Raw genomic sequence first — 12,831 nt, 5'->3', positions numbered from 1 at the left:
GCGCCACAAAAATTAAATAAATTAATCGACGATGATGTCGTACCTTTTCAGATATCGATGACGCAACGGTTAATAAATCGGCATCGTACGATGCAACCGTAAACTGTTAATATAAATTAACAGTTATAATATAAATTAACTAAAATCAAATGTTATTTTTCTTCATACAAGAATGTTTACTTATGTTCGTGAGAATAATGTTAGCGATTATAAAAATTGTTTAAATGTGTACATATTATTAAGAAATAATAGTGGGAATTTCATCAAATATATGCGATAAGGAATGTGATAAAAAATATATAATTGGTAAGTAACGGTAAATTTAATTATTATAAATGTGGCAATCATGAGAAGATAAATAAAAATAAATAAAAAATAAATAAATAAATAATAAATTATTTCGACTTGTGTAATAAAAATAAATAAATTTTATATCAGTGCATATTAGAAAATTGTAATTTTATGTGCATTTAATATATGATTTTTTTTTTATTAAAATGTATAAGTACAGCCATTAGAAATTAGTCTTTTAAGTCCAATGCAGTGTATTTTATTGTATGATAATCCTTTAATACATTATTCTATTTTATAGGTAAGGATCGTACGTATACGTAAAACCTGCATTTAACAGAGTTTTTTTCTAGATAAATAACTATATAATTAGATACGATGCCTATTTGGTATTTTATTAAATAGAATATATTTTAAGCTTTCACCGCCATCAGGTGGACGGCCGTCACTTTACTCACATGATCAAATGTTTCAGCGCGCAAAATAAACGCTGCATTACCGACTTCGGTAAAGAAGTTGTCTTACCCATTTATCATGCGTACGTTGATGGGTTCAATCTTGTGAGTAAAGCGATGGCCGCCTGATGGCGCCAAAAGATTAAAATATATTCTATTATTAAAAAAAAAACGAAACAGGCATCATATTTAATAGCTATATAATTATTTCTCTAATAAGAAAAATTATTTGTTAAATGCAGACTGTACCTATAAATACGGACCTTACTTATAATATAGAATGACGCGTTAACGGATTATCATGTTGTCTGAGTACAGCTCTCGTATTTTTTCAGGGGAAACCAAAATGAAATGTAAGACTGACATTTAATAACTCATTATGAAAAGCATATGATTTGTTCAGTGGGCTAAATGTTGCACTTGAAAAGAATTGTACTTGTTTAAGCACGATTTCGTTGGTTCGAATTTCATTATCAATGCATTAATACGAAAATCGCATGTTACTTGATAGTTTCAAGTATATCGATTCCGCGAGATATTCAATCTCAGCGGTTGTTTTAAAGTATCATACGACGAAAACATCAAACTTACGTCATTCCTAGCAATGATATCGGTGCAAGACTCGCGATCGGCGAAACGAAAACGCGGCAAGAAAGGGATCAATTGTCGATTACGCGATGCTCCGCCGCCATCCTTCTTGCAACTGAAGTCCGCGCCATTTTAGGGTGCTATGCGCATGAACGCTAAACAGCGTTTCTTCGAACGCACCCATCGTCCAACATAGTTTCTTTTATTTCTCTCCCCATTTATCAACTTTTGGGGAAATTCAGGTCGTGACAACTAGCAATCCTGTTCTGCGTTCTTGTCCAGGCAGTCGAGGACAGTCAGATCGTAACAATATCGAATTCGAAGAGAAATATTTGTGTCTTTATTTTCAAGTTTAATGTATAACGGACTTGATAAGTTTATATATCAGATTTTTCTCTAGCAAGCGTTCTATGTATTCTTAAATTTTGTATACAGTGTATAATATAATTTTAAAATCTAACCTAATATAAATTTAAACATTGTGCGTCTTTGCCATTTATAAAACATGAGTCGGAAAATGAGGAAGAAGCACGTGAATAATTGGCTGTGCAAACCGAAGAAGGAGAAGAACATAAATCTTCTACCGAAAACGCATGAAGAATTCAGTCATGCGGAATATTGGAATGAGTTTTTCGAAAAACGTGGCGAAAAAGCCTTTGAATGGTATACAAATATTTTGGCCTTGTTAGTAATTTTTAGGATTATTACACAGGGCGTTGTTAATTATTTTTGTTGGGGGTTTAGGTACGGCGAATTTTCACAATTGTTTCACTTTATTTTAATAAATATCAAATGGAAGGATGACATTTTAGTTGTTGGTTGTGGAAATTCTAAGCTAAGTATGTCAATGTACGATAAAGGTTACAGGTAATATAATTTATATATATATATATATATATATATATATATATATATATATTCTTTTTAATGCTTAGTTATAGTCAGGATTGATTATGAAGCTAATCGATAGGTAATTAACAGTTAATATTGTTTCTAATGAGTATATTTATAAATTATATAGTATATTTATCTAATGAGATCTATATTTATCTAAAATCTAAATAATCATTATATATCTAATGAGTATATTTATAAATTATATAGATTATATTTATAAATTATATAGTATTAAATAGTATGAGTAAATTTATAAATTTTTTTCTAGAAATATCACTAATATCGATATATCACACATTGTCATCAAACAAATGCAAGATATAAATAATGCTAAAAGACCAGACTTAGTGTTTGAACACATGGATGCCACCCAAATGACGTATCCTGATGAGAAGTTCGATATAGTTCTAGATAAGGGTACATTGGATGCTTTAATGCCAGACAATGAGCAGGCTGCAGTACTGAAACAGCTGCGTACAGTGGAAAAATATTTTGAGGTATATTGTCACTGATCATACACAGATGAACTCTTTGTATAACATTCATTTTAACAACTGGCAAAACCTTCAGGAAATTAAACGAGTGTTACGCCATGGTGGCAAGTACATGTGCGTATCGTTACTGCAGGAGCACATTCTTAAAGAGCTCTTGTCTTATTTCCCTACTTCAGGCTTCATGTTTAACATATCTCGATGCCATCAAGTAGAAGCAAAGGCACGAATGGAAGAGGGCATCTCATATCCAGTTTTCATGGTCATTGCGACGAAAGCCACCCAATTACCAAAGGATCTTATTGTCCGTAAAGATTATTCTTAGAATTGTCACGTTGTTTTGCTAGTGATGTTGTGATACTATTCATAATACTGGTATCGATATTTTTCCTTCAATAATAGGTATTCTTGTATCGATATTTTCTTTCGATTTTCATAGCTATATCAGTGCTACTTTGTTTTGATATCTTTTATTTATTTTTGCTCGGTCGATCTCCAAAATATGTATTTATAAAAATTAGTGTAATATGCAACTTACGTTTTAAACCTAATTTTTCTCATAATTGCTGTTGCATTAATTTTACGGTTATTTATTGATTATTGAAATAAAAGAAGAGAGTGTTATTTTTGATAGTGTGTGGAATCGATCATGAGTGTCATTTTGTGCATATATTGTTTAATTTCTACGTATAACGTAATAATTTTTTAGAATGCGATTTCTCGCTTTTGATGTTATCAAGGACAGTTATAGCGAGGACATAAGTCTTAATAACTCCATTTCCAAGTTTTTAGATCACAAATCATAGAAAGTCTAGTGCAAAAGTGTAGAAGTACCTTATATCACTGAAGATTATTATGCGTAGATGTACGAAACTCTGAAAAGTAGCTTGCAAGACAAACATTTATCTGATTTTTATATTTCGTCCAATTTTAAGTTTTGAGTTCCAATATCAAAATTGGTATTGATATTTTGTTCTGATACTATTATCATGAATGATATCGATACTCTTAGATACCCGTTTCAATATTAGTATTTACAATTTTATAGTATCACAACATCCCTAGGATTAGCTGATTGACCGGGTAAGCAAGTACGTCCAACTTATTTGAAAATTATGATCTCGATAGTTGCTCGAGCTTGCATTGACCGACGACACACCTGAACGCGTATCATCCACGAACGACATGATGTCCGCAATATTGTGCGCGCAACAGTCGGCGATGATTTGCAGCAGTCTTCGTAATAAAAACACCACTAAAGTGGGTGAAATAATCTTTGACCTGTATCGGCCAAAGGAAAAACTTCCGCGTTATACCGTCTGCGTTCTCGAACAGCCGCGCATACGCAAAGCGAAGACATATGCGGCATTTATAGTCCCACAAGGAAGGTAAGTATGACATCCTCTTCCTTTTCGCGGGTAAATTTATGCGTCGATATCAAATGTCGAACTATGTCGAGTCGGTTACAATGTATTCTTTTCCGATTCAACAGGGAGATGGATTGGTTGTTCTGTACGAAGGAGGGGCGGCTGCAGGTTTTGGATAACACGGGGCGAGAGAGGCTCGCGATCTTCATCTTAAACAGAGAGCACAAATTCGAGAGTTTGGATGCCGTGCAAGCCGAGCTGGCAGAATGCGTGCGCAATCTAGCACCAGCCGGTCTCTGCGGCGTGAGCGATATCCCTTACTTGTCCTTGGGACCAGACATTGCAGTTCGCAGCGTTTGCTACGAGGGAGACAGCATTATGAGCGGGCCGTTTGTGGTCGAAGATATAAAGAAAGACGGCCATAAGTTCAGACGGCTCGTGTTCTTGAGTAATCCCTACGTTATCCAGAGCGAGATGAGGTTTATGAAATGTATGTATCGACACACGAGCAATCTGGCGGGTCGTTTTAACTTATCCCTGTCGTAATTTTTCACAGCTAAAAACGTACATAAAAAGGGGAAGAAGCTCGATTTTGGATTTCTAGCCTGTGAGCATCATGTATATATGAGCGCCGGTGTAAACACAGTGATAGATATCAACGAGCCGGACGAGATTATGATTATAGGTCTAGGGGGTGGTGGACTTTGCTCGTTTTTGCATCATTGTTTTCCCAAAGTATGTATCACTGTCCTAATGTTTTTCATCAGACCCAACGTTATCGCGATTCCTTCCTTTTTAGAATGTCGTTCCTTGTAGAATAGAAAAACAGAACGGAAATGAAATATAGGAGGGATAACCAATCGTTTGTCATTCCACTTCAATCATAAGTAACCGTATTTCTCATGCACAGGAAAAATAGAAATCCATAAAAATGAAAAATCAAATCTTTTAATTGCAATTAATAAAAATAATCAGTCTTATGAAGAAAATATGTAGTTATGATAAAGTCTAGGAATTTTTCATATAATTTGAGTGCAGTTATAGGAATTCATAGTTATAGAACATATAGTTATAGGAATTCATAAAAGTTATAATAAGTTTGAAATAAGAATTCTCTTAATTTTTATCTTGTAAAATCCGCTGGATGAGGAAGCCGATAATTTGAGATCGGAACAGATATTAAATATGAATATATACATATACAGAATATCCAAATTCCCGCATGCGAAGTGTCTAAAGAGATTTTTTATATCAAAAGAGTAACTTTTTCCTTGATCAAAATTGGGTTCGTACAACAGTATCCAAGAAATAAGCGATTGATAAAATAAGGTTTTTCGCGAATTAAACTTCGGGCGAATAAGATTATTTTCTTCGGTCAATTTTAAGTAAACTTTACTTAATCTACAGAATCTAAGGTTTAGCTTCAATGATATCTTATGTTGAAAATTAAAAAGTCACTATAAATAATGACCTTGCAGGATATTTTCGCTGAGAAAAAAATTGCTTCTTTTGGTATTAAGAATCTAACACTCTGCAGGAATTTTGGGACACCTTGTGTACACGTATGATAATGCGATAATATTACTTAACAGTAATATAACTTATCGATGACCAAATATATCCAGTAGAAAGTCATAATCGTCTGAGATATATATGTTCGAATTTCCGGCAATCGCACTGATTTGGTTATACCTTACTATATCTTTTCCGTTTCTATATGGGACGGCAGCTTTATGCACGATGAATTGAAACTTTCGTTCATTTCAGCTGAAAATTACTGCTGTTGAAATCGACGACGCAATGCTGGAAGTGGCCACCAAGTATTTCAATCTCATTCTTGACGACAGAATGAAAGTGGAGATCGCGGATGGAATCGAATTTATCAGATACAGTATACGCTGTAAGAAGAAGTACAAGGCTATACTGTTCGACATCGACAATAAAGATACCACTGTCGGGATGAGTTGCCCGCCCAGAGAGTTTCTCGATTCGACGCAGTTGGAAGCGGTCGCGAACCTCTTGACGGAAGACGGCATTTTCATCTTGAACCTGGTCAGCAGAGACTTAGATTTGAAAAACAAGGCAAAGAGAGCCTTACGGTTGGCGTTCCAGTCGATCACTTGTTACGCTATTCAGGGTGAAGTGAACGAAATCATCATGTGTTCCCTGGAAAAGAAGGATAAGAAGGAATGGGGGGACATACTGAAACTCGCCGTTGCCAACCTGAACAAGCAAGCTGCCGCGAGAAAATTATCCTCTTTCGAAGAAGCATTCGACGTCTCCGCACTTTTGGAAAGTCTGTCTAAGGAATTTTAATCTTTCTATACAAAAACTTCATCTTCTTCATCCCCCTAGAATCAAATCCTGTTTCCTTCGACATGTGCCTCAGTCAAGTTCTTGAAAGACTGAGGTCCAGCTTTCGCTCCATCTTTTGATCTTCTTGGCGGTCTTTTGGGATTTAGGTTTCGTACAATTTTGACCAAACGATTCTCATCCATACAATCCACATAGTCTCTTCGCTCTCTTCTCCTCCCTCTAGCCCATCTCGCTACATCCCTTATCTCATCATTTCTTCGGTCAAGAAGCGTGTTTTCAGTGATTTGTTTTACGTTGAGTATGTATCTCTGTTGTTCGAAGATTTTCGGTGCGAGTAGTATCCGCCCTTGTTTCCACTGCATACGCCATAATCAGGCGTAAAAGGTTGATATCAGGTCCACAAAACACATAAAGACTGGCTTGTTGAATTCAATAGCTTTTTCTACGAGTTGACGTATGACAAATATTACATCCTCGGTGGACCTATTGGGCCTGAATCTCTGTTATTCTGCACGAATACGTTTCTCACAATAAATAATTAAAATTACAAACGTAATGTTTTATGCGTCTCAACGTATGTATTCCATCAATGCGCTATAGCGATTCATAGACGGGTTGAAGAAAGAAAGCACAAAAATCATGTATGGTATATATTGTATGACGAGTCTTTTGGCAACTTTATTTCTTCATCAATTCATTATACGCGCAACGTGCATTACTTTCATATATATTTACAGGCGTACAATTTAATTACAAGCGATGATTAAAATTCAGGCGCATGAGTAACAATCGTTACAATAATTGACTAAACATTCAACGATAGGCGCAAATGATCTTAAGTATATTCTCTTTTTCCACGCACGCGTACACGCATATTTTTCGCTCTCTCTTACATACTTATTCTAATACAAAATTTCGATGAACATCCAGAGATACTCGTTCGAATATTCACTCGGATACATTGTAAATTTCTCTCGAAATTGCAGGGGAGGACACGTCTATAGCAGAAAAGAAGGAAATAAATAAATATTTATAAACGTAAAAGTATAAAATTAACGGTTTTCACTCTGTAACACGGATACATAAAACAGGCGCACTTAATGAATTAATGTTGAGGATGACGCAAAGAAGTGGAGAGTCGATCTCTGGGCGAAAATAAATTCACTACTTAATGTCATTTAATATCAAGATCATATTTTCATGAGATCAAAATGTACACACGAATGACGAATAACGATTTCGAATGTATAATATATATGATCGTGTATACGTTATCAAATATAACACACACACATATACATATATATTGGAATATTTTGAATATATACCTCTCTGAATATTTTTAATGTATACATATTCAAAACATGCTTTTTCGATATTCGTTCATACATTTTGCTCGACATCGACTAATGTTTAACGCGTATAATGGGCACAATAGCAACGATTCGTAGCAATACAACTCTGCTTCTCTTGTTCCGCTATACGGAACTCTCAAAAACATGGGAAAATTGAAGGGAATGAAGATCTTTAATAAATAAGTATGCCTATTTATGAATATATTTCTCACTAAATAAAATCCTTTATCGTAATGGTTGCAGTTTTATTATGACCAGGAGAAGAGGGAGGGAGGGGGGTCTATTTATCACAGCTATAAGCTGTTTTATGTATATATGTATAATTGAGAATATCATCATACTGCGATACTGATTATCGCTTCACTTATACGATACTGATTATCGCTTCACTTCTACAATATATTTACAAATTTCCTGTACACACGTGTCTATCTAAAGGAATCCGCACGAATATGCGCAACATTTAATTTCTAATCACTCGAACATTCGTAAAGACTAAAACGTCACATATTCGCCCCGGATTGCTTTTGAAAGAAAACTAATGCGTTATGATACATATAACATATGCCTCGCGGTTACAGACTAGCAGAATAGTCGTACGAAAATGAAGCAAGCTCGTTTACCCTCGATCGCTTTATGATGTTATCAACAAGTGGAACTCGAGAAAAATTTTCCCTTCGCATATATGAACGCACGAGAGATATCTTACCATACATTTTATCTTATTTTTATCTCCTATTCTATCAGATCAGAGGAATAATTTATTAATTTTAGGATGAACATAAGTAATACCTTAGATCATACTTAATAAGTTACACATATTCTTTCAAATGGGAAATTATTAGTAAATTTAATGGTATGTTTTGTGTATTGTGTGTATGTGTGTGTGTTCTTAAGTATTACTCTATTAAATATATATTTCTCTGTGTAAAATAAAAAAAAATCATAAGCGAATAATATAATTTATAATTAAATCGTGACGCATACTCTAACGTACGATCGATAGGAAGAATAAATATCTAAATGTAAAACTACGAACGAACTTGGCAAACGAGCTCCTTTTTTTTCATTAATTGTGATCCGCATTCGCTCTGCAAAAGCTATACAAAAATCTCTGCGCTACGATCATGACAATGGCAATGACGATTCCGCTCACAAGAATAGTAATTCTGATAAATAATTGCTATAGTGTATTTCATCACATTGCATATAAATAATCACTAGTTTAACGATACGCGCGTAACAATGACTTAAAGCCTAGAAAATATATTCATGGGAAGCTCGAAAAAAAAAGCTCCAGCTTTATTCAAGCATATTATATGATATATACCATATGCATACATCATCAACTATTATATGTGTAGTCTTTAAATGCACGTTAAGTAATAGGACACGTCTTTTATTAAAGTTTAAGTCATTCTGAATGTTTGCTCCTCCTTTTCGCCTTCCATATCCCTTCGTCCGTTCAGTATCCCTTTCCTTTTCTTCACATCACAATTCTCCATCTGCACTCATCCGTCTTGCAACAATTAGCAAATCCCAGGAGGTTTTATCACAGCGCATTCTTTTATCAAATACAAAATGCTGGCACGATCGTTGTTAATATTCGGAATATCTTCGCGGCAAATGTTCGGTCAAGTAAAAAAGTTTTAAATCGAGAAAGGGAATACTTCGGTAGTGCGACAGAACCAGAAGTCCACGTTAAGAAGGAACTTGGATAAAAAGTAAATCGCTACGGTCATCCACGAAGGAAAAGGAAAGATACTGAGATACTTTAACGTCTCATCGAGTATTTCGTATTTTTCGCCGAAGATGATGAAAAGTATTGCCTTTTTTTTTTTCGTAATTATAATATATTTTGGTCGTAAAAGAAAGCCATTGTTAATAGGCGTGCGTAAGACACAATTTTGTTTTCTTGCAGTCAAACTAAAACCGCGACAAGTTGATGAATTTTTGATATACGTCGAAGAAAAAGCGAGTAATTCACTTATTAGGCGTATTGAATTTATCTAATTCTTACCGAGCCCCTTCGGTTTCTCCTATAAATACTGACTTAAATCTAAAGCGTTCTCCGTAAAACGCGACGCCTGCACACTTCGTAAATCGAGGGGTCAACGTAAAGACAGGCAGGGTACACAGTTCGACATTTTCAATCAAAAGATTAAACACGCAAGTACTTACAGATTATGTAAAACGCTTCTCATCTAAAGGCTCAATGTATAACGTGTTCTTCTTTTGTAAAGTATCATGCCAACGCTCTGAATCATGAAAACCGAAAGAAACAGCTTCAAATATGATACATCTCTACTCTGTATACACCACAGGAAACCGAGATTTAATTATTCACTCTTCCCGCAGAGAAGACGTAAGGAGATTTCTTTCCGTATGGCTGATTCCTTCACGATACGTAATTTACGACGATTCAATGAAACTAGTTGAGTAAACGTTTCTTCTTCTTTTACTTTTCGCGTCACAATTATCGCCACAACATGAAGATTCGAAGAACGTCGAGTAGACTGAGTGCTACGAATGAAGAAATCGAAGCGCCTTTGTGGGTCTTCGTAGATTTTCATACCCTAAAAAACCCATTTAATCGACTCAAACAAAATTCTTGAATATAGTGAATATGGCGAACGGATGTTTGTGAGAATCAAATTTGGTTCTCCGATTCAAGTCTTTTTCATTTTCGGAGTTTCAGTTTCGGAGAAGCAAACTTTGATTTTTCGAACTAAAATATTTGCCCATATCGAAAGAAGAATTTTCGCTTGAGTCAATTAAATGAGTATATCTCAGTGTACTCATCTACGCTACCGATAAAACTGAACTCGCCAATGGAGCCGCGAATGGCTCGTACTTGGACTTACTTTACACAGTACAGTAATTGATGTGTGACTGCGACAGCTACCACCGATGTTCTAAGATTTGACTCGCGGCACTTCACTCTTTCACTCATTCTCTCTCTCTCACTCTCTTTCTCTTTGGCGATAGTTAGATATACAGGTAAAAATGAGATAATCCGGACGATCTAACACGAAAACGTAGAAACGCTTCTTAGACCATTGTAGTCGCTGCCGTTGCGTCGATCAAGACCGATCTCCCTCTTATAATTATATACATATATCCTACATATAGAAACTAATCTACATCTTTATAAATAATCTTTCGCTCGGGCGCTCCTAGCAACGGTGGGGTAATCTCGCAGACGATCATCCCGCAGTTTCACGCTTATGACTAAGTCGCACATCGAAGTACTCTCCGTGGCAAAATCCGCGTATCCTATGCATATGTCGTACTGATATCACGAGTGATAATTTGCTTATTAACGAGTGAAACGCAGTTGCGACAGCGACACATACACGCGCATCTCGTCGTATACATCGCTGTGCGACAGTTGTAATAATTTTTTGCAGTCTTCGTTCGCATTCACTATCGTATTGTCCTTCCCGCCAGTCGAGGCTCCTTTTCTACGTATGGAACTCTATGCGTGTGTGTGTGTATGTGCGGGACTAATTAATATCTACAGATCTGCACGCACGCGATGCTATCAAGATACCGAGAATGAATCCTGGAACGAGAGAGGAACATATCGGCTACGAAGCATAACATTTATATCTCGTTTCGGTATACTCTGATAATAAGCAGGACGGGACCGATCTTTCAAACTCGGTGGCCGCGCGAATTATATTAGTTTCCGCCTTGGTTTACACACTGAAGGAAAATGCTACATTCAAGTAAACATTCGCCAAGGAATATCGCAGTAATGATTTTTCTTGGATTCTAAGTAAATATTATTCGAAAAGAAAATAGCGCTATATTTGAGTAATATTTACTTAACGCCTTGATATACGAATAAAACGTACTTCGAAGAGATCCAAAAATACTATTTGACTTGGCTGAATTAAGCAGTTGTGTAAACTTAGAAACAGAGCGGAATATAATAAGATTGACATACGATATTAATTAACAATAAAATCGGCGTACGTCGGAGAAAGTTCTTGACGTTTCAGAGACGTCAACAATGACACCCGAAACAAATGACGTCTCCCAGACGTCATTGTGTGCCAAGGGGTTAATCCAATCCAAGTAAAATCCAAGTAAAATAATTACTCCAATACTCCTTGGCAAATATTTGCTTGAATGTAGATTTTTTGTTTTCAGCGCAGCATTTGGAAATTTCGCGAAAATGATTCCCAGATAGCGTTGTACGGGGGGAACGAGAGCAAATTCTAGAAAGTGCGTTCTTTTACAGAATTACATTCCCGTCCTCTTCGAATTATAAATTGTAGCCCTCAATATTGCATTGTAACTGCGGTTCACGAGTCTCTTCGTCAGCTCCATTCGCCCGCCTTTTTGATTTCACTGAACGCGAATGTTCACGCGCCTATACTTGCTTGGTCAATCTTCCTCCGGCTCGATCTTCTACCTAGAGATGCCGAATCGTGGGAATTGGGAGCCCCCATCATCTGACGTGAGATGCCACTATCACATGCGTAGCAAATACCTGTAGCCAAACAAAGCTTCCTCTCGCCTACGCAAATACACACCCGTAGACATTAGCTGCGTTTAAGATATCAATCGTATAATTTTTTTCCTAGGGAGGAAACGTGAAAAGTGAAAATTCCAAAGTTCCAAGTTAGAAAACTTACACTTTTCGCGAATTTACTCGAGAACAGATTCATGACCCTCAGGTGGTAGATCAAGAATCCTCTCCTTTAGCGTGAACTCGTGAGAAAGTGTAAATTATCTAATTTGAAGACATTTGGCATTTTCACTTTTCACGTTTCCGTTAATTAGTCCAAGTCACACGCAGTTATACATCTGTTCCTATTTAAGTTCCGAAAGTTTGCGCTAGTTCAGTGACAGACTCGATCATTCATCCTCCCTAGATCTAACGGAGGAAGTCTAAAAGACGCCCACTCTGGTCTAACCTGTTCTAACCAGGAGGATATTTATGTAAACGGCAAATTAGATCATTGAAAATTGACACTTGACTAATTGGAACATCACGAGCCAGGATCGGAATGACCGTGTCAAATTCTAATTACTAATTCGCGAACCTTAAATTCCAACA

General features: G+C 36.0%; 2 protein-coding genes across 9 annotated transcripts in view; one reads left to right on the top strand and one right to left on the bottom strand.

Moving 5' to 3' along the window:
* The first annotated feature begins 1,606 nt into the window (after positions 1-1,606).
* Positions 1,607-7,705, top strand: LOC106743267 (methyltransferase-like protein 13). Of its 2 annotated transcripts, XM_014616935.1 has the most exons (8): positions 1,607-1,997; positions 2,079-2,201; positions 2,500-2,728; positions 2,802-3,026; positions 3,851-4,110; positions 4,215-4,579; positions 4,646-4,824; positions 5,857-7,705. In XM_014616935.1, exons 1-8 carry the CDS (start codon positions 1,840-1,842, stop codon positions 6,403-6,405), a joined length of 2,088 nt encoding a protein of 695 aa, XP_014472421.1. In that variant the 5' UTR covers positions 1,607-1,839; the 3' UTR covers positions 6,406-7,705. The 2 variants fall into 2 exon arrangements, with proteins under 2 accessions (XP_014472421.1, XP_014472422.1); XM_014616936.1 differs by lacking the exons at positions 1,607-1,997; positions 2,079-2,201 and adding an exon at positions 2,282-2,304.
* The window catches only part of LOC106743265 (SUN domain-containing ossification factor), a 60,648-nt gene continuing 54,864 nt past the window's right edge, over positions 7,048-12,831 (bottom strand). For 6 of the 7 annotated variants that reach the window (XR_001374341.1, XM_014616929.1, XM_014616931.1 and 3 more), the window contains one exon: positions 7,048-12,288. Coding sequence is in view for 6 of the 7 variants with exons in the window: in XM_014616929.1 (XP_014472415.1) it covers positions 12,220-12,288 (69 nt within the window). In the remaining variant the exon portion in view is untranslated. The remainder of the gene's footprint in view (positions 12,289-12,831) is intronic. The other variant, XM_014616930.1, reaches the window with a different exon arrangement.

Source organism: Dinoponera quadriceps, unplaced genomic scaffold, assembly GCF_001313825.1.
Source record: "Dinoponera quadriceps isolate SergipeBrazil2010 unplaced genomic scaffold, ASM131382v1 scaffold616, whole genome shotgun sequence".
In the NCBI taxonomy this organism is placed as follows: Eukaryota; Metazoa; Arthropoda; class Insecta; order Hymenoptera; family Formicidae; genus Dinoponera; species Dinoponera quadriceps.
This window is presented reverse-complemented; position numbering and strand designations above follow the sequence as displayed.